The sequence below is a fragment of the Aotus nancymaae genome, unplaced genomic scaffold, assembly GCF_030222135.1.
Source record: "Aotus nancymaae isolate 86718 unplaced genomic scaffold, 86718_ANA_hifiasm-v0.15.2.pri h1tg000108l, whole genome shotgun sequence".
In the NCBI taxonomy this organism is placed as follows: Eukaryota; Metazoa; Chordata; class Mammalia; order Primates; family Aotidae; genus Aotus; species Aotus nancymaae.
The window spans coordinates 36,318,303-36,338,353 of NW_026988523.1; the positions used below are offsets into that span (position 1 = coordinate 36,318,303).

At 56.1% G+C, this 20,051-nt stretch overlaps 2 protein-coding genes across 14 annotated transcripts in view; one reads left to right on the forward strand and one right to left on the reverse strand.

Annotated features, from left to right (window-relative positions):
• Positions 1–917: 917 nt before the first annotated feature.
• Positions 918–12,793, forward strand: LRRC71 (leucine rich repeat containing 71). The gene is made up of 15 exons (XM_012449785.3): positions 918–1,077; positions 3,883–4,032; positions 4,353–4,481; positions 4,583–4,658; positions 4,841–4,918; positions 7,072–7,140; positions 7,363–7,522; positions 7,600–7,683; positions 7,782–7,871; positions 8,978–9,127; positions 9,332–9,425; positions 10,176–10,264; positions 11,587–11,698; positions 12,115–12,236; positions 12,532–12,793. Exons 1-15 carry the CDS (start codon positions 918–920, stop codon positions 12,670–12,672), a joined length of 1,704 nt encoding a protein of 567 aa, XP_012305208.3. The 3' UTR covers positions 12,673–12,793.
• Positions 12,794–14,482: 1,689 nt separating this feature from the next.
• ARHGEF11 (Rho guanine nucleotide exchange factor 11) overlaps positions 14,483–20,051 on the reverse strand; it is a 112,386-nt gene continuing 106,817 nt past the window's right edge. For 8 of the 13 annotated variants that reach the window (XM_064370351.1, XM_064370347.1, XM_064370345.1 and 5 more), the window contains 6 exons: positions 19,683–19,904; positions 19,020–19,382; positions 17,863–17,958; positions 16,745–16,992; positions 16,326–16,515; positions 14,483–15,662 (listed from right to left, as the gene is read on the reverse strand). In XM_064370351.1, coding sequence (XP_064226421.1) covers positions 15,604–15,662; positions 16,326–16,515; positions 16,745–16,992; positions 17,863–17,958; positions 19,020–19,382; positions 19,683–19,904 — 1,178 coding nt within the window. In that variant the 3' untranslated portion in view covers positions 14,483–15,603. The remainder of the gene's footprint in view (positions 15,663–16,325; positions 16,516–16,744; positions 16,993–17,862; positions 17,959–19,019; positions 19,383–19,682; positions 19,905–20,051) is intronic. The other 5 variants (XM_064370352.1, XM_064370350.1, XM_064370348.1 and 2 more) reach the window with 1 other exon arrangement.

Sequence of the window (20,051 nt, forward strand, 5' to 3'; positions counted from 1 at the left end):
GTGGTCTGGACCCAACCCTTAGTATTTTGGGGGCATGCCTTTATTCAAATGGCGCCCAGCAGGGCAGAATCATCAGGGTCTAGAGTAGGAGTCAGGTGATGACTTTGAATCCCAGATTTGTAAAGAGTGTGACTCACCTTATTAACTCGTTAGCAGATTAACTGAGTTCCCAGAGACCCCCAGGATGCTAAACAGGTGGGGGTCGAGAATAGAAACTAGCACCACACCAACCAGATGGGTTTCTCTAGGCTCCTTCCACCAGGTGCCCTCTCCTTACTAGACAGGTGGGTGGACGCTGGAGAGTGGACTCGCCCCCACCTGGATTCTCCCTCGTGTCCTTCGACTGCCCACAGCTGAGATCCCTACCCCGCACAGTCCGCCCACTCCCCTCCGCTCAAGTCCAGGGTGACCTCGGATCGCCCGCTCTCGCCCTATCCCCATCCCCGCTTCGGTCCTGTCTGGGATCCACTCGTTTCCCTCTGCCATGGCTCCGCGCAGGTCCTGGGTCACCCTAGCCCTTCTCCCTTAGCAGAGGCTCGGCCGGCCCTGGCCCTCCTGGGCCCATCAGCTCCTGCGATCTCCGGCCGCCCTCGCCACGCCCACTCCGCCGGCCGGGCCCGCCCCTCCCGCTCTCGCTCCGCCCCCCCGGGCGCTCCCCTCGCCTTGCTCTGCCCTGCAGCGCCCCCTGTCGGCTCCGCGTGCTCTCTGCAGTTGCCCCTTTCCCGCGGGCCCGCCTGCCTCGCGCGGTTGTCTTGGAGAGGGACGCGTAGGCGACGCCACTGCGGACGGGTCGGATCCGGTTCCTGGACGCGGAACAGAGACCCCCTGATTCAGCCACCCCAGAGTGAGCCGCATAGAGTGCGGTTCTACCTTCCCGCCCCGACGAGGGTGCCAGAGACGCTGCGGACAACACCAGCATGTCGAGCGAGCAGAGCGCCCCGGGGGCCTCGCCCAGGGCCCCGCGTCCGGGGACCCAGAAGTCGTCTGGCGCGGTGACCAAAAAGGGGGAGCGCTCGGCCAAAGAGAAGCCGGCGGCCGTTCTGCCTCCCGTGGGCGAGGAGGAGCCCAAAAACCCTGGTACGCTAGCGCGGGGGTTGGGGGATCGGGCCTCCAGGCTGCGTCTTCCCGGGTTCCCACCCGCTACTCACTGCTCGACGGCTATGGCTGAACTCACACATACCCAGGGTGAGTTTCTGAATCTCGGCTTGATAGATGTTTGAATGGAACTTGATCTTAACCCACACCCTGGTTTGGGATGCTGACAAATACCAATAAGATGCGATAAGATAGAGAGGAAGGTCCAGGGGGTGAGGGCACGGGTGGGGGGCGGGGGATGCCAGGAGGTGCCTTTGAGCAGAGTTTATAGATGTTCACTCATTGATTCAACAATTACTTTCCAAGTGCCAGCCACGAGGCCAGGTAAGTCACAGAAGAGAACGAGAGGGACGCAGCCCTGCTCCCATGGGGTTTACATCCTCTGGGAAAGAAAACGAATAGAATGGTGTAAGGAGAGGTGTGGCCCTTTCTGTTGCAAGTGATAGAACCCCAACCAAACTAAGCACGGAGGGGAAATGTATCGGAAGACTTCTTGATACAAGTCTGCCAGCTTCAACATTACTGGACAAGAACTTGCTGTCTCTGGAATCGAAGTAAAAACCTTGGGAAAAGGCTCTGCTCGCCCAGCATTTGCCAGGTGCTATCTCCTCGTCAGTGCTGGTGGGTGGGGGAAGGAATATGAGCTGGGGAAAGAGCATCTTCTGGAAGGGAAGATAAGACAGTATAGAATCCCCTACAGGTATGAAGCCAGTTACATTAAACACACACACACACACACACACACACACACACACACACACACGGCTGCTGTATAGAAAATGAGCTGGAAGGAGGCAGAGAGATGAGTCACCAGACTATTTCAACAGCCTAGTCCGGGGACAGTGGGAGTTGGGATAGGGCAGTGAGATTGGGGAGGGGTCCTTGGGTTAGGCTCCTCAGAGAAACACTTTGGAGGTAGAAGTAATAAGAGTTGGTGAAGGAATGGACAGGATGGGGAGTGAGGGACAGAGCAAGAATGATTCTCAGGCTTCTGGACTGGGCACAGGGTGGGAGGAGGTGCCACTCATGGAGATGGGAAAGCCCGAAGGAGGTGCATGTAAGGGAAGAGCTCCAAGGGGTGATGCCAGCTGGACACATGGGTCAGCAGTGCCTAGGAGAGGTCAGGGGTGGAGTTGTGGCTTTCGGAGCTGCTGATGTTCTGGCACAGTTAAGTCCTGGCAATGAGAGAGACCCCTCCAGGAGGCAGGGAGTCTATAACTAGAGAAGAGCAGAGGGCTCAGGACGCAGCCTTACAGGTTGTAGAGGACGAGGACCTGGCAGGAGAGTCTGGGCAGCCAGCAGAGAGGGAGGAGAGAATGGGAGTGACGCCTGCACAGGACCTGGATAGGCAACATGGAGGTCACGGTGGCCTTAGCAGACACCACGGTGTGCTGTGGCAGGGGCAGATGTGGGCTCGCTGATGGCCCATATAGAAATGTGTAGGGATTTAGAAGCAGTCCTATCTAATGGCTTCTATTTCTCAAGAAGCTATGAGCTGAGACCATTAGTGAGCGTGAGGTAGGGGTGTAGTGGCAGAGGAGAGCTGTGCTGTCTGACAGGTGTTCGGGTGCAGAGAGCCTGTTTCCACCGCGTGGGCGGTGCCGTTCTCGCGGTTTGAGAGCAGGGCTTCTCTATAGGTGCTGTCGGACCAGCCACTTCGGCATCATCTGGGAAGTTGCTAAAAATGCAAAATCATGGGCCTCACCCGGGCTACAGAATCAGAATCTCTGGGGATAGGGCCCAGGAAATGGTTTTAACAGGCTCTCCAGGTGATTCTTAAGATGTTAAAGTTTGAAAATCTCTGTTCTTGAGAAGGGAGGTATGAGTGAAGCAAGGAGGCGTGAGGGGCTCTCCCAGCAGAGGGAAGTTTGGGAGGGCTGGGAGGTGTGCAGGACCCAGCCAGCCCAGGGGTCACTGCATTTTCCCTATGCCTTGTCCTACCTGCTTCGCCCATTTAACCGTGCACCTGGGGTCCCGCTGACGGCCAGACACAAGAGGAACATGCCTCTCACAACTTTCCCCATGAACCCTCGAGCTCTCTTCATCCTGCCGGTCCCTCCATGCCCTCGGGCAGGCTCCCTGTTCTGTGGAGCTCCAGGTTGTCTGGCACGTGGCAGGGCCTCCGGTCCTAACTCTAGGAACCACTTCTTAGTGGGGAGCCAGAAAGAGCAAGGATCTCTTGAAGACTCAGAGTCTCAAGCTCGCAGCGCACCGCCCTCAGGATGAGATGGGGTGGGCAAGTGTGAATTAATATAACTCACACATGAGTTAATATTTCTAAAGGATTTTAGAACTGGACACGAGGAAGTGCCATATAAACACACTGGACAGAGGAAGTGTTAAATAATAGTGTGGTTTTGCCGCACTTGGTCGTATGTGTAGGGAAGGGGTGGGAGTAGAAAGGAACTCACATCGGGCCTGTGCGTCTCCCTCCCAGGGACCCTGAGCAGTTCCAGCAAGGAAGGAACACTTGTGGCGAGGCTGGGCTGGGGACGCCAGGAGAGGCGGAGGCCGGGCTGGGAGTGGAGAGCAGGGGTGGCAGTGGCTTTGACCTGGGGGTGGGGAAGCCAGCACACAGAAGAGGCGACACCTTGTCTACCGTGCACGCCGCTAGTCCCCTTTCTTCCAAGCATTTGCAAGTTGCTAGTCCCCCGTTTTTCCAGGCATTTGCAAGTTGAATGGCTGTAAAGATGTCGGTCTGAGGAGGGGCGCCAGTCCGCGTGGGTGAACCTGAGGAGCCAGGGGTGGGCGTGGCCCCTTCTCTCATGCCCCTGCCTGCCCCCACAGAGGAGTACCAGTGCTCAGGGGTCCTCGAGATCGACTTCACGGAGCTCTGCACGAGGTCGGGCTACATGGACTTCCCCAAAGTTGTCAACCGGCCCTGCCCTCACCCGCCCTTTGTCCCCTCTGCCTCTTTGTCGGAAAAGGTCACCCCAGGTGAGTGACAGTGGAGCTCCCCGGTGCCTACCTGGGCCGCCTCGACCATCCTCACCTCTCTTCCCAAGCCAGGAGAATGGCGGGACGCGGGGCGGTGTGTGTTTGAATGGGGGGATTCGACCAGGCCGGTGAGGAGGTGGAGGAGTCTCCCGTCTTTCTTTCCAAATCCCAGCAGACGCGCGCGTGGCCGGAGAGGCAGCGCCCGCAGGCCGGTGCCTCCCACGCCGGCGGTGCCCCCTAATCCCACCCGGGCACCTGTGGGCCGGCAGGGCGTGGGGCGTGGGGAGGCGGCTGCTCCCCTCCCTCCTCACCTCTTCCAGAAGACTCACGGCTGTCGGGGTCCTGCAGCCTTAGCAGTCTGGAGAGCAAATACGTGTTCTTCCGGCCCACCATCCAGGTGGAGCTGGAGCAGGAGGACAGCAAGTCGGTGAAGGAAATCTACATCCGCGGTGAGCCCGTGTCCCCCCGCCCGTCCCCGCTCCCTCCCGCTCCCTCCTGCTCCCCCGGCGCCTCCCAGGCCTGAGGCGCCCGCCTCCTCTCGGCCCCGCAGGTTGGAAGGTTGAGGAACGGATTCTGGGTATTTTCTCTAAATGCCTGCCCCCGCTCACCCAGCTACAGGCCATCAAGTGAGGGGCACTGGAGGGATGGGCGGGAGGCCCTTGTGAGAGGTGGGGCTCCTGGTGGCTTGGGAGAGTGAACCAAGGGGCACGGGAGACCCTGGAGACTGTGGCAGGTGTGGGTGTGGGAAGTGTTTTCCAGTAGGAGGGGACCCCTAGCTCTGTGTTTCTGCCCTTCCCGCCCATGCCAGCTTGTGGAAGGTGGGGTTGACGGATAAGACCCTGACCACCTTCATCGACCTCCTGCGTCTCTGCTCATCCACACTCAGGTCAGCAGACCGGGAGGCCCCCAGTGCCTGGACGGCCTGGCTGTGCGGGTGGTCAGAGGGGAGCAATGTGGGCATGGAAGTGGCTAACTCCTGTGGGCCTGGCTAGCATCTCTGTGGAATCGGAAGCCGGCAATGTCTGTTGGATCATGATACCCCCATCAGACAAGAAGCCAGGTCGGCTTTTCTGCCCACACCAGTATCCAAAGAGCCTGACCTTCCAGGGCTCATCCTCTCCCTCTGCGTCAGTCCCATTACCCCCCACTCCCTCCCCAGAGGTTCTCTCTCTCCTTCATGCTGCCTGGAGCTCTGGTCCTGTACCGGAGGCTGGTAAGACACAGTTCTTATCCTCCAGGAACTCGCAGTCCAGCGAGGGAGAGAAAAGGACACAAGAATAAGTACTGCAGGGCAGTGTGGAGACTGGTGATGGAGGACTGGTTCATCGGGGGAGGGAGTCGGGCAGAGAGAAGGGCCACCCCACTTTATGGGGCAGGAAGACCTGGAAGACTGCCTGGAGGAGGTGGTACTGAGCTGAAGAAGGCCTGGGAGCAGGCCAGAGAGGGAATTAGGAAAGGGCATTCTTACATGGGAAGGAGCAGGAGCAAGGCATGAGGCAGGGTAACTAGAGTTGTGGTTGGGAGCATTAGCGGAGAGGCTGATTTGGCCCCACCCCTTCTCCAGGCTCCCACAGCAGCTTGCCCTCTCTTGCTTCATGGGGGCACCCCACCTGCGGTGGCTTGCCTGTCTTCCTCCTGCCGATGGCATGGACGCTCCTTGAGAGCAGGGAGTGTGTCTTCTTCAGCTGGGGGTCCCCAGCGCTCTGTGTAGAACACCATGAAACATATTTCCTTCCATCATCGTAATTAACTAGCAGAAAACAACTATATGAATTCATCTGTAAATAATGTGTAATAGTAAGTCCTCACAACATAAAAAAATTCAACTGAATGTAACCAAGTTTACGTCACGGATGAGGCAGCCTGAAAGGTTGAACAAAATAAGAAATCGTGAGAGCAAATTTTTACATAGAGAAAATTCTGGCCATTAGTTCGGTTTTTGTTGTGACTTAGAACAGGACTGCCTTTCTCACAGCACTGTTAGAGAAGCCACTGCCATGTGGAGGGTTATGTCGTAGTTATCTATTGCTGTGTGACAAATTAACCCCGAGATTCGGTGCCTTAAAAGAACGCACATTTGTGATCTCATAGCTGCTGTGAGATGACCTGGGGGTGGGCTGGCCGAGTGCGCTGGCCCAGGGTTTGAGGTTGCCGTACAGCTGCTGACTGGGACTGCAGTTAACCTCAAGGACCAACTGCGGTGGCGAACCTACCTCCAGACTCGCTTGTGTGGCTGCCTGGGCCTCTCCACAGGCTGGCGGAGTGTCCTTACCACATGGCAGCTGGCCATCTGAGAGAGTGCCAGAGAGCACTCAAGACGGAAGCCACGGCCTTCGTAGCCTAAACCTGGAAGTGCTGTCGCATCTCTTCTGCTCTGTTCTGTTCATTAGAAGTGAGTCACTTCTTTTTTATTCCTTTTTTTTTTGGAGATAAGAGTCTTGCTTTGTTGCCCAGGCTGGAGTGCAGTGGCACAGTCTCGGCTCACTGCAACCTCTGCCTCCTGGGTTAAAGTGATTTCTCTGCCTCAGCCTCCCAAGAAGGTGGGATTACAGGCATGCACCACCACATCCTGCTATTTTTTTTTTTTTTTTTGTATTTTTAGTAGGGAGGGGGTTTCATCCTGTTGCCCAGGCTGGTCTCGAACTCCTGAGCTCATGCAGTCCATCCTCCTCAGCCCCGCAAAGTGCTGGGATTACAGGTGTGAGCCACTGTGCCCGGCCAGAAGTGAGTCACTTTTAATGTGAAGTCCACATTCAAGGGGAAAGGATGACAGGGCATGAGTTCTAGGAGTGGGGATCACCGAAGGCCATCTTAGAGGCCACCCTACCACGGATCGCCAGCTTTGCGGAGCAGCCCCTTCAGATGGCCACACCTCTGAATTTTTAGTCTGGGGAATTGTCACATATATTTTCTATATTGGGGGCAGTCCTTCGACTCTGTTTCCTAGCTGCTTCCCAGAGACCCACACTTCCTCTCTGTTCCCCTCCCTTACCTGGCCTCAGTGGTACCTTCTGGTTCTCAGATCTCCCCTGCCCTCAGGAAGGTGTATCTGGAGGGGAACCCACTGCCGGAGCAGTCCTATCACAAGCTCATGGCCTTGGACAGCACGTGAGACTCCCTGCCCTCACCCCTTCCTCCGGGGCTGTCCTGAAATCCCAAGCCATTTTTAGTCCCCAGCCTTCCTTGTCCCCCTACCATCTCGGCAAGAGCCCTCGATTCCTGCCCCTACATCCTCAGACCAGAGGGCTCCTCAAGCCGTCAAGTCTCCCAAATTCCGGCGGACACCCTGCACCGTTTCCAGCGACCCACCTTCTCCCTCTGGCTGCCCAGGATCGCGCACTTGTCTCTGCGCAACAACAACATCGATGACCGTGGGGCGCAACTCCTGGGCCAGGCGCTGTCCACGCTGCGCAGCTGCAACCGGACCCTCGTCTCGCTCAACCTGGGCTTCAACCACATCGGGGACGAGGGCGCGGGCTACATCGCGGACGTGAGTGCGCAGCGGGGAGAGACCCGCTGGGCGCAGGGGCGGCTCGGGCGGCTCACGCCTCCCTGACCACCCCTTAGGGCCTCCGGCTGAACCGTTCCCTGCTCTGGCTGTCCCTGGCCCACAACCGCATCCAGGACAAGGGCGCCCTGAAGCTGGCGGAGGTGGGTGTGCCGACCAGGTGGGTCCGGGACGAGGACTGGCGCGGGGAGCCGACCCTGACTCCGCTGGCGTCCGACTTTGGGGCGCCCGTCTTCCGCAGGTCCTGCGACCCTTCGAGCTGACGCACACCGAGGTGGTGGAGCGCCGGCGCCTCCTGCTGGAGAAAGGGACGCAGGAGCGCTCGCGATCGGTGAGGAACCCCCAGGCCCCAGGACCAGCGGAGAGGCCCTCTAACCCTCGAGCCCACTTCCGAAGTCCGCTGCTTTTCAGCAAACTGGACATCCGGTTAAATCTCCATCCTCTGTGGTGACTGTCTTTCCCTCCGACTTCTGCACAAACGTTTGCCAAACCGCTGCTGGTTGGGCTCTGATTGCAGAACCACCCTATGGGCAGTAGAGTGTATTGGTTAAGAGACAGGACACTAGATTTAGACCATCTGGACCTGAAGTCCGGCTCATCCATAACCTAGCTTGTGACCTTGGGCACGTTACTAAGCTTCTTAACTTTTTTTTTTTAATGGTAGAATATTTTGCTTTATTTCATTATGTGCAGGATATTCGGGATAATTAAACTTCTTAACTTCTTTTTTTTTCTTTTGAGACGGAGTCTGGCTCTGTTGCCCAGGCTGGAGTGCAGTGGTGCAATCTCGGCTCACTGCAACCTCCGCCTCCAGGGTTCAAGCTATTCTCCTGCCTCAACCACCTGAGAAGTTGGGATTACAGGCGTGTGCCACCAGGCCTGGCTAATTTTTGGATTTTTTAAGAGAGACGGGGTTTTGCTGTGTTGACCAGGCTGGTCTCAAACTCCTGGTCTCAAGTGATCCGGCCCCTCTTGGCCTCCCAAAGTGTTGGGATTACAGGCATAAGCCACTGTGCCCGGCCTGTTACTTAACTTCTTGCTTCAGTTTCTTCATCTGTAAGTGGGGATGACTGTACCTATTTCATGACTGTTGAGAGGATTTAATAACTTAATTCCTGCGATCCATTTAAAATAGTGCCTGGCACTTAGCTCAATAAAAGTTAGCTGCTATTTCCCCCCCTCAGTATGAGAGTCTGAGATCCTGCCTCACCCTTCGTCTCACCCCCACCCAGGTCCCTCTGCTATTTCTATTTCTTCCCCAAAGCATCTCGCCCCAGAGGAGTCCATTACAAATTATTGTAGCGTTTAGGCAGGGAGGTGGGTGGGAGGTGCTGTCAGCTCCACTGCTCCCCAAGTACGGGTGCAGCTACCTTTCATGCCCCCATTGAGGAGGGGGCTCTGGCTTCTTCCTCCCTCCCTTTCCATTTGTGAGCACAGCCCTCCTCCTCGAGACACGGGGACTCCAAAACAGACCGTGAGAAGAGTCAGATGGTAGGGATCAGCAACAGCGCATTGGTGGACAAGACAGACAAGACGCAGGCAATGAAAACCCCTAAGGGCCTGGGCAAGAAAAAGGAGAAATCATGGGTAGGTGTGCAATGGGACAGAGCTTGGGTGCTGGATGGACAGCGGAGGGGGCTTCCATCACGTGCAGAGGCGGTGGAGGGAAGAAGGCCACATGGGCCTTTGAATTCCCCCTAAAGCCTCCGGTCCTAACCCCACTCCTTCCCTCACCACTGCCCATCCCCTCCGGAGGTGGGACTTGCACTTCTCTTCTCACATTTTCCATAGGAATTGACCAAGAAAGAGGAGAAGTCAGGGGCTGGGCAGTTGCCCACACAAGGAACCCCTAAGAAAGAAGACGCCACAAAGGCAGGCAAGGGGAGTAAGTGCGGGTGCCCCTGGGCAGCACCTTCCCACGTGGAGGAGGAAAGAGTGCTGGGCAGGGTGCAGGAGGCTGTTCTGGGCCTGAGCGCGCCTGCCTGGAGCTCGCCTCACCATGTCTCTCTGGGCCTGATTTCCTTCTCACAGTGGGATGATGTGGGGAGTCTTGTCCGGCCCGGATGTCCTGAGCCACTGCTCTCCACGTCCCCTTTGTCGGAGCTGGAGCTCTGTGGCTCTGTCTTCAAAGAACCCACCCACCTAGCTGGGGTCCCCCTCCAGCCATTTCTTTTTTCTTTTTCTTCTCTTTTCTTTTCTTTTCTTTTTTTTTGAGATGGAGTCTCACTCTGTCACCCAGGCTGGAGTGCAGAGGTGCGATCTCGGCTCACTGCAATCTCCGCCTCCTGGGTTCAAGCAATTCTCCTGTCCTAGCCTACCCAGTAGCTGGGATTACAGGCATGCACCACCATGCCCTGCTAACTTAACTTGTATTTTTAGTAGAGAAATGGTTTCACCATGTTGGCCAGGCTGGTTGAGAACTCCTGACCTCAGGTGATCCTCCCACTTTGGCCTCCCAAATTGCTGGTATTACAGGTGTGAGCTACCATGCCCAGCCCCCTCCAGCCATTTCTACTGCACCCAAACCCATGGTTGGGGGGTGTCTTTGCCTCACCTAGACTGTTCTCTCTGGGGAGGGAGCCTGGGTGGTATCAGAAATGTGCACTGTGCATTCTGGCTCCTCATCTGGCCCCAGAGGTAACCATCCCTGAGCAGAAGCCAAGCAGGGTAAAAGGCATCAAGATCGGGAGCAGGGAGAAGCGCAGCATCTTCCTGGAGTCGGAGGTAAGCTGCCGGGAGGAATGGAGGCAAAGGGCACAGCCTCGGGATTCCAGGCTTGCCTGGGACCTCTCATCCCAGCCCCTCCTGGAATGTGGTCTCCAGCCCCATGCTGTGGCAGCAGCCATTTGCTTTCAAATTTGTCCTCCACTCCTGTCCCAACCTCACTTGAAACCTGCTCCCATCTCACCCTGGGCTTCTGTGGGAATAATGGGAGCAGGCCCCTTCTGCTTTTCCTTGCCTGTTAACAGCCCACACTTTGGATCCGCTGTCTCAGCTCAGCCAGGCTGCTCCCCTAGAGGCCCTCAGTTCATCACCAGCACCTCCATCACTTGCTTGGACAGTTGCATAGGAACAAAGCATCCTCTTTTTTCGCCCCTCTCAGTAGCTCTCCGGGGAAGGTGGGGCATTTTTATAGTCATGGCAGTGCTCCGTCCTACCCTGTGCATGGGTCCTTCTTCAGACCCTCTCTCTTTTGCCCCTGGATCTTCTCTGCCCCCTTTTGACTTGGACCAACTTGCTCCTTGCGTTGGAAATCTTCCTGGGCTGCCTCCAGTGCTCCTGCCGCCCCCCAGCCCTCGGTTCTGTCAGCTGCCTGAGGGTCTGCCTCTCTGTATTTTTCTCTTCCATCGGAAGACCCCCTGCACATCCTAGGCAGGGAAGGGGCCCTCTGCTTTCAGGAGTCTTCTGTGGCACCCAAGACAAAATCTTACAAAAAAGGCCCTTCAGAGGGCGGAAGAGGGTGGGGTTGCCTTTCAATTCCCATTTTTCGTCTTTGCCTCTGTCTCGATCAGGCTGCTGATTGTCACTAGGACTGTTGCAATTTCTTTTCATCCTGCTGTCATTATCACTTCCCTCAATCCATTGTCCTTATTGCTTTAGGTGTTGGGAAACACTTAGTAAAACCCAAATGCCACATACGGTTTCACGCCTCCAGAACAACACAAAGCACCTGCTTTCTATGCCTAGAACACCTTTGCCATCTTCATCTGACAATATCACGTGCATCCACACTTCAGCTCACCGCCCTCCCCAGCCAGGAGACCCCTCCTGGCCTGGCCTAGGTACCCTTTTCCGGCTCCCACAGTGCCCTGAGCCTACCTCTGTCAGCGGTCACTCTAGACCACATTACTCTTTCACGTTCTGGCTCACCCATACAAACGAGCTTCTTGAGGGCATGGGTTATTTATTTTTGTATCCCCAGTACCTAGGACAAAGCCTGGAGTATAGCCGGCAGTCAAAACATGTATGTTGAATGAATGAATGAATGAATGGCTTGTTGACCAGCTCTCCTGCTGTCTGCTGCAATTAGTATTCTGCTTTAGCAGCTGGTTGTTGAGGCTACTGAGGTGATCAACCCTCTCCTGGAGCCAGTGGAGCACCGAGATGGGAAAGTTTTCATGCCTGGGAACAAGGTCCTTTTGCACCTCAACCTCCTCCGTATGTCTGCCAGCCTCCCCTGTCTTTCTGCCATGAGGCGCTGTCCTGCCTGAGGGTGCCTGTCCTGACTCCATGGAGCGGACCTGGTCCTCCTATCTTTGGGCTCCATGTCCCCCAAGGCTCTCTTGCACAGGGCTTGGGGAGCCAGGGGAAGTGCTGAGTCTGGGAGGAGACTGAGGACAGGCGATGAGTAATGAGGGGAGTTAGAGAGATGGGGAATGGGAGAGGGAAGAAGAGGAAAAAGTGAGGGACAGTCAGAGAATTACAGGAGAGCTGGGTGAAGGGCCAGGTCAGGGAAAGGTGGGCCACGGCCAGTGAGTCTGGAGTGGGGAGCTGGGCTGCTGGGGGTGTCTGGTGTGTCAGGTGCCAGAGGGGCCTGTGGCGTTAAGAGATCACCTCTCTGCATCTTCCACCAGGGAACCGCATCACAGAGGCGGGGCTGGAGGGCTTCCTCGCCACGGTGCAGCACCAGGTGCAGTTCTCCAAGGACAAGAGCGTGTCCAAGGGTCCAGTGGGGCTGCTGTGGCTGTCGCTGGCTGTGAGTCCCTTTCTCCTGCCAAAGGAGAGCTTGCCCCTATCAGCTGTCACACTAGACAGCTGCTGCAGGAGGGTCTCTCTCCCCGTTTTCAAGGAAGGTCTATAGCTTCTCTGCTTCTTTTTTTAAAAATCACAAGAAAACCTCCACTCTTGCTGAAAGATCAACAGTATTAATCACTTTTTCTGCATGTCTCCCAGCCCTTAACCCACCCTGTCCCAGGACCATTTTTTTTTCTCCCAGAGGACCAATCTTCATTCTCCTTGTCAGATGTCAGCCTTCCTTTTCCTCTTTTCAGAAAAATTGCTTTGCTCCACAATGTCCTGCGTATGCCAAGATCCAGGAACTGATGTTGCCAAGGGACCCCATTAAGGTCAAGCTCAGGGAGGACGAGGCCATGGCTTTCTTCCCCGAGCCCCTCCCGCCTGCTTGCCTCTGAGACGCTGAGCCACAGAAGCACCCCCTGTCCCTGTGTGGACTGACCTCCCTGGGGGAGCTCTCAGACCAATAACAAAGTCTGTTGCTATTCTTTTCCTTGATGACGTTGTCTGAAAACTTTCTTCCAGAACTACTTAGAACATTTGGATTTTGTGTGTCTGTCCATGTTACATGGCCAGGAATGGCTGAAAAGTGATGGTCTGCATTACAGTTCTGCTGGGGATGATCTCAGCTCCCTGGCCTCAGCTAGCCAGGAGCATTGCCTTTCTGCTTCCTGGGGGCTAGTTCTTCCTTGCTCTGGCAATAGCCATTCCCCCACTGTGTTCCCTAGGGGACATGCATTATGCCAGGGTTTGCATTCAGAAAGATTTGGGATAGGGGTTAGTAACTGACACGCGCAGGCTTGGGAGAGGGAGTGGAAGCAGGAGTAGGCAAAGCAGAGAAATGGAGCACAGAGGCTCCACGCCCGCTCCCTTCTGCCTCCCTGCCTGGCTGGTCAAGGTGATTGACTGGTTTGGAGCAGCAGTAAAGGGCTCAGGTGAAGAAAATGAACAAAGGCTTGGCAGGCCACTTTGGAGAGGGTTCTAAACTCTCAATATCTACACAGCAAAGGCCAAGCATTGAACATGAACCCTAATAACACTGCCTGCAGAAGTCAGCAATCTGAAACCAGAGGTGTGAGGTTCCTGAGCCAAGTCAGGGGCCCCAAACCTTTACCCTTCAGTGCTGCCTCCGCTGAGGTCCCCTGCCAGTGCCCAGAGAGCACAGGACTGGCTTCTGGGGAGCCTACCTGTAACCTACAGGAGTGTCTGAGAAGGCGCAGATCAACAAGGACCAGCCTCCCTTCCTCACTTCTGATTCAACCTGTTCCACATTCTCTAGTCCCACTTCCCTCATTCCATTGCCTCTGCCTACCTAGAATTCCCTTGTCCTGCCATCTTACTATGTGGCTCAGCGGCACCTGGGCCTGTCTCCTGCCTCTGAGTGCCTGGAGCCCTCCTGGTCTCACTGCCTCAGCTATCTCTCTGCAGCTAGCTGCGGAGCGAGCTTCTCCAGGGAAAACCCATCATTTCTTTGAATTCCCAACACTGAACACATTGAGGTGCTGGATGGTCAGTCACCCCAGCTTCTGCAGGGAACCCTGCCATGTCCTCTAGAGCTTCGGTGACCCCTTCAGCCCATATCCTTATCCCCACCCTTCACCAGTAATGACTCCTGTATCAGTTCTGATGCCCAACTAGACTGTACCCTAATGAGGGCACAGCCGAGGACTGTGAGAGGTACAGGAGTCAGGGTATTAGATATTTAGGGCTGGAAGAGAATTTGTCACTGGAATCCAACACTGAATGCCGGGAGACAAGTGATATGGCTACAGTCTTGGTGATGTGGCTGTGTCTGTGGGATGTGGATGGGTGATGACAGTGAGGAACTGGCTGGGCCTGGGGGAACCCTCCGACTTAGGTTTGGCTTTTAAAGTACTGAAGCTCACTGAGGGCAGCTCATGAGACCTCTTGACTTGGGGTCCACTAGCTCCTTTATATATATATATACATGTACGTGTGTGTGTGTGTGTGTAACTGAGTTCAGTGTTTTGTCAGGTTTTCTCCATGGGGTTGTATAACTTCAGTTTGCCCAGCCCCCAGTTCAGTGAGTGCACATCTGAAGCTCTGGGAGGGAAGAGGCAAGATCGGGGTCTTGAGGTGGGAGGGCTCCCTCTGGATCCTACTATCCAATCCTAACCAGGCTTACAGGGAACAAACACTGTGTCTTTCATCACAGCGATTCCAAGAAACACACACACCACCACTGAAGAATATTTAACTTTTCTTAAAAAAAAATCTTAACCATGAAAGGAAGAAAATAAAAGAGTATACATCATCTTAACAGCAAAACAGTCATTTCCATATCTATATATTATATATTATATATATATATATTTATATATATATATGTATATGTACACCTAGCACAGTGTGTATATTCTATTCATCGGGGAGAGTTGGTGAGGACCTGGTGATGGGGCCGGTGGCCCCTCGGATGGTCCTGGGTGAATTCAGGGACCTAGCATTCAGACCCCCTCTCCCCACCTCCTGGGGCCCAGTCTTCAGCTCCGTACCTGCTTCACTGGTTTTCTACAGGGACAGGATGGGGAAGAGGGAACATAGGTGGGGCGAGAAACTCCCATGGTCCCATCTTGCAAAGATGAGGAGTCCAGGGAGGGAGGGAGCAGCTCGGCAGCAAGCTGTGGAGGGCAGGCTCCGGAGCCAGGTGGGATGGGGAGCCAGACCTTCCCACTCACAGGGACAGGGACACTCAGGCCTGGTTCCCCGTTTAGGCCTGATCCTGGGGCTGGGTTAACTAGGAGATACAAGTGAACCCCCTCTTCCCTTAGCAGCTCCTTCCATAACTGTCTCCAGCGCTCCAGGAACAGGAACAAAAAAGGTCAAAGTTATTTACAACAGCAAAGATGCACATACAATACATACATATTTATAGGACCAAAGTGACAACGGGGAGAGGAGACACCCACCTCTGCCTGGGGTCTTGTGGAGAAAGAGGGGAGGAAGAAAGTGCATTCACACAGAAGTCTCCTTCTGTCACTTGCATGTCTCAGGGGGACGTGCACGCGTATGCACATGTGTGGGGTGAGGGCAGCCCTGGTGACTGGGGGCCTTTCAGATGCAGTCAGCATCCTTAGGAGACACCAGGCCTTAGAGGGTTGGGCTGAGGGAGGGAAAAGACACTGAAACTTGACTCCGATCTGAGCAGACCAAGCAACATGCCAGTCTCCCCCAAGGCCTTGGCTGGATCCTAGTTTCCCCAACTTCCTCCTCCACAGTGAGGACAGTTAGGATCCCCCCACCCTGGGTCCGGTCTCAGGCCAGTCCCTGAAGGAGGAGTGGGGACGCAGGGGATTTGGTGGTTTGCATGGTTATGGTCCTGGTGATGCGGCTGCGTCTGCTGCGCTCTCTTGCAGGGGGGTGTCAGAGCCTGCGGGAGGAGGATGAAGGTGAGGAACTGGCCAGCCTGAGGCCACCACTTCCACGTGTTTTGTCTAGAAAGTGTTCAGGCTCATGAGAGGAGCTCCTTCAGCACCTTCCCTCTCCTCCAGAAACCCTAATTTCTTGTAGGGCTTGAAAAGGGCCATCTACGGAACTCCACTTGCATCGGCCCCGAAGGCCCTTAGGTCAAGTAGGTATGTGCCAAGTCTTCCTGAGTTACAACATAGCCTGGCCCACCCAGTATGGTTCTGTGCCATTTAATAAGCATAAGTCTTAGGCCAGCACTGTGGTGTGCACCTGCAAGCCCTTATCTCAAATAGAATATATAAACACACACACACACACACACACACACACACACACACACACAATGAAAATAATTTAAAAAAGGAAAAAAGGTCTTGGATGTGAGACCAGGCTCCTCCTGGTTACTCCCATAGCACAAGGAATAAGAGGGCTCAATTCTAAGCTCCCCATTTTGCGGGGAAGTGTCTGTGGGGTCTGTCTCCGATGCTGAGGGAATGAATTCGTTTCACTCAAGGGGAAACCAGTCTCTCAGAACCACCACCTCTTACTGCTTGGCAATGCGTCCTCACAAGTTGGGGGACTTCTCCCTCACAGTAGGTACCGAGAGAGACCTGGCTTCACTCACCATCCTCAGGGCAGGGCCCCAGTTCATGGCTGTTCCTGGAGTCAGAAGCCAGGGGCTCCTTAGCGGGAGGTGAGAGGGAGCCATCTGTCCATCGAGCTGCTTCTGTGTGGAAACTGCCCACAGGCGTGGTGCCACCAGACGACTCTCCCCCAAGGGACTTGAGCAGCTCTCTGTGGGCCAGCTCCATGTCCTGGAAGAGTTGGAGGGAGAATGTCTGCTTGAGTCCTTCTATTCCTAAGGCCCCTGGGGAAGGAGTCACACTCTGATCTGTGCTAGGCCTTGGGGAAGGGGGTGTAATTTAAGGGTGGCTGGGTGGGATGGGGGAAGATCCCTGGGCCAGGACAGGATCTAGGGCTCATAGGGAATGGTTTTGGGGTGACGGACTGAAGTCTTGCAGGGACAAGCCCTGTTTCCCTCACCTTGAGCCTGTTGAGCTTGCGGGTGAGCTGCTCGATGGTACGGAAGATCATGCCCACGTCCCTGAGGGCCAGGCTTGGGGGAGCGCAGCTGGGGCGTCTTGGATCTCCATTGCCTCCCTGCAGCTGAGGCTGAGGCTCTATCTGCCCTGCAGGGAGGCTGTCAGGCTGAGGGGGACTCGTGGGTGCCCCTAAAAGGTCGGTGCTTGAGTCCAGGGGTCCTGCTGGCATGCTGACATAAAAGCAGTTCCCTGTCCCCACAAGAAGAGAAAAGCGATCAGGAGGCAAACAGAGAAGTTGGAGCTATCCTCCCACTCCCGTGGTGTTCCCCAGCTGCTTGATAGTGCAGGCCAGGTAGCCCTCTCCAGGCGAACTCGGGGCACGTGGGCCTTGCTCACTGTCTGCCAGCCCCCTAAAAGCCCTGCTCCCCAGCCTTTCTAGACGGTACGTTGCTCACTCAAGGGAGAAGTGTCGGGCTGCAGTGTTTTATTTGGGGAAATGGGAGTGGCTCCCACTCCTTGAGTAAACAGATCAGGGGCTGGTTTCAGGCTCTTCTTCTAAAAGGAGCGGGCAGCAGCCCTCTCGCCCTGCCTGACTCCAGCTCTGGATGAACTGCAGCCCTGCCCTGCTCCTCTGCCATCCATGCCATGAGCCTCTGGAGGTCCTTCGACCCAACCAAGGGGTGTCAGAGACAGCTAGAGGAAAGATTTGGAGGGTTCCTGACAGGCAGGAAGTTCAGAGAACCACTGTGGAACCTGGGAGGCCCTTTCAGCTGTTTTCCACAGTGACACTGAAGTGGCATCTGGGGTGGGGAAACAGCTGCTCGAGCATCAGGTGAAGGACAGTGGGCTCCCGGCACCAGGCCAGGCTTCCCTGCCCCTCTCACAACTGCACGCAGGTGTTTATCCCTGCTGCTCTGAACGGGAGCCTGGACAGGTGGCTTCTTAAGGCTGGACGGACAGCACAGGGCCTGTCTGCGTCCTTAGGTCCAAATCTTCCTCCTCCCCTTTCCGGGCAGCTGAGGGAGCTGGTGGGTGTACCGTGGGCAGGGGTCCGGCTCTGCCCTCAGGTCCCACACGCCAGTCCTGGCCTGTCTTTGGCTCCGAGGAGAAAGTTATTACCCGTAGCCTTTGTTCCGCTTTCCACTTCAGGCGGCTCAGGCTCTGACTGGCCACTCTCTGGTAGTGCAGGGACAGCCTTGCCTCCTGCCACCTCAGCTGCACCGACACCACCACCACCAGGAAGAGGAGAGACCGAAAGACAAGGAAAGGGAAGGGAGAGTGAGCAGGAAGGAGAGAGGGCAGGAGGTGGGGGCAGGGGAGGAGAAACGGGAAGAACAAGGTGAACACAAGATCATACACGATGACATCCCAGGCAGCGCAGAGAAGTTTCCACCAATTCACCGAGAGAGAGAAGGAAGGTCAGTTCCCAGAAACCCAGGAGACAGGCAGGCCTCGGGCAGATGGAATGAAAAATGCTACTGGAAGGGAGGCAGAGCGGAGCCCCAGGGGAGGGCAGGAAGCTCCTGCCGCGAGACCCCCAGCGTGGAACCCCACCCCGTGCGTGCCCCAGGCTTTGTTCTGTCTTTCTTGCCACCCTCTCAGACTAGCCCACTCTTCCTGGGGTGGGGACCTTCCTCCCTGGGCTCACTGCTCGGGCCGGGCAAACCTGTCTGCCTCCCTGCGAGCTTGTCTCGGCTTTTCTTGTCTCAAGGCCGCCCGTGGTGCTCCCCAACCTGGGCTGCCTTCCTGTCACCTTGCTCACTCCCCAGACCCCTCACTCGCCAGGTGTCTTCCCAGCCTCGTCCTCCATGCCCTCCAGTCCCAGCTGCCACCTCTGTTGCCCTCGGCGCTGTCGCCTGGCGTGAGGGGCTGCGTGCCCCTGCCCTGTCTGTCCGGGGCTGAGGCTCCTGGGAAGGGCAGCTCTTTTCTCCGGGACATGGAGTGCAGGGAGGAGCGCTAACAGAGACCGGTTCTGGTAGATGGTTTGCGCCAGGCAGAAAGAAATGTCCTATGTGTTACAAAATGAAGTTGAGCGATGATTCACAATTTTCTCTAAAGCCACGCAGATATTAAGCGGCAGAGCTAAGCTCTGAATCTCCACTGTCCACCTCCAAAGCCTGCCTGACATCGGCGTGTCTCCTTCTTCCAGGACCCAGTGTAGGTCTCCACTCACACGACACCCAGGGGGAATACAGGGAAGGAAGCAGCTGTTCCGAAGACTTATCTCACTGAGCAAGGGTGCTTTTCCCCCCACTGGACATGCCCATTTATTTTACCTTTTCTCACAACTTTGTAACCTCCTGCTGCCTCTGTGCTTGAAGCCTCTTCAGCTGGATTCCTATCCAGTTCTGGAGACTCCCATATCCCAGAATTTCTGGTCCTTGGGGGTAGATCTTCCAGAGAACGGAGAGCCACGTCCTCCTGCTCTGGCCATTCCCCCTCCGGCCCTGGAAGCTGGGTGTTGTCCCCTTCACCCCCAGGGAGGGCTTGCCCTGGGGAGCCTGGGTCCCAGGGGTGAGAGGTGACACTGATGACAGAAGGTGTGGGTGTCACGTCGTCCTCGGGCTCCCGGGCATCCTGAGTTTCCATGGTGTGACCTGGCAGCAGGCTCCACAGGATCAGGCGTCGCAGGTTCTCCACTGGAGGGGAAACAGGGTGATGTCTTCCCAGCACGGGACTGCACACCACATCAGAAGGATCGCTGTGTTGCCCCACCGACCCCACCCAAGGTGGTGACCTCAGGCTCAGGTGGAGCTGGAGGGCTCTGGCCAACTAGCTGGTGGGGGTTGGCTGGGCAATGACATTTGTCGCCGCATCCACCTCTCCTCAAGCACACCAGGGAGAGCCTTTGGGAAGGTGGAGGGTGCAGGCGCCTGTCAGTTTACATAGGCTGTGCGACTGGGGACCAGAGGCTGATGCCAGGGCCTTGAAGCACTCACCATCTTCCAGAGCGGAATCAGCGAGGCCTTCCATGAACAGAGGGCCTGGGAAGGCCAGGTGGATGGGGTTCCTTGTCCTGACGCCCCGGTTCTCTCCATCCAGGGATGTGGAAGGGCAAGGCAGGACACCCAGTTCCTCCTCCTCCACACTGCCCTCCTGCTCAGGGTCCTCCAACAGGACCGGGTGCTTCCCTTGGACCCTCTGCTGGGGCCCAGCACCTGCTTTGGATGAGAGAAGACTGCCAGGCAGGGAAAGGGAAAGGGCACGGGCACGTATGGGAGAGCCCATGTGCAGCTTTGCAGCCAAGGGGCTGGGATCACTGAGTCATTCTACAGTTGGTCACTGGGCACTTTGGCCAGCACTGTCCC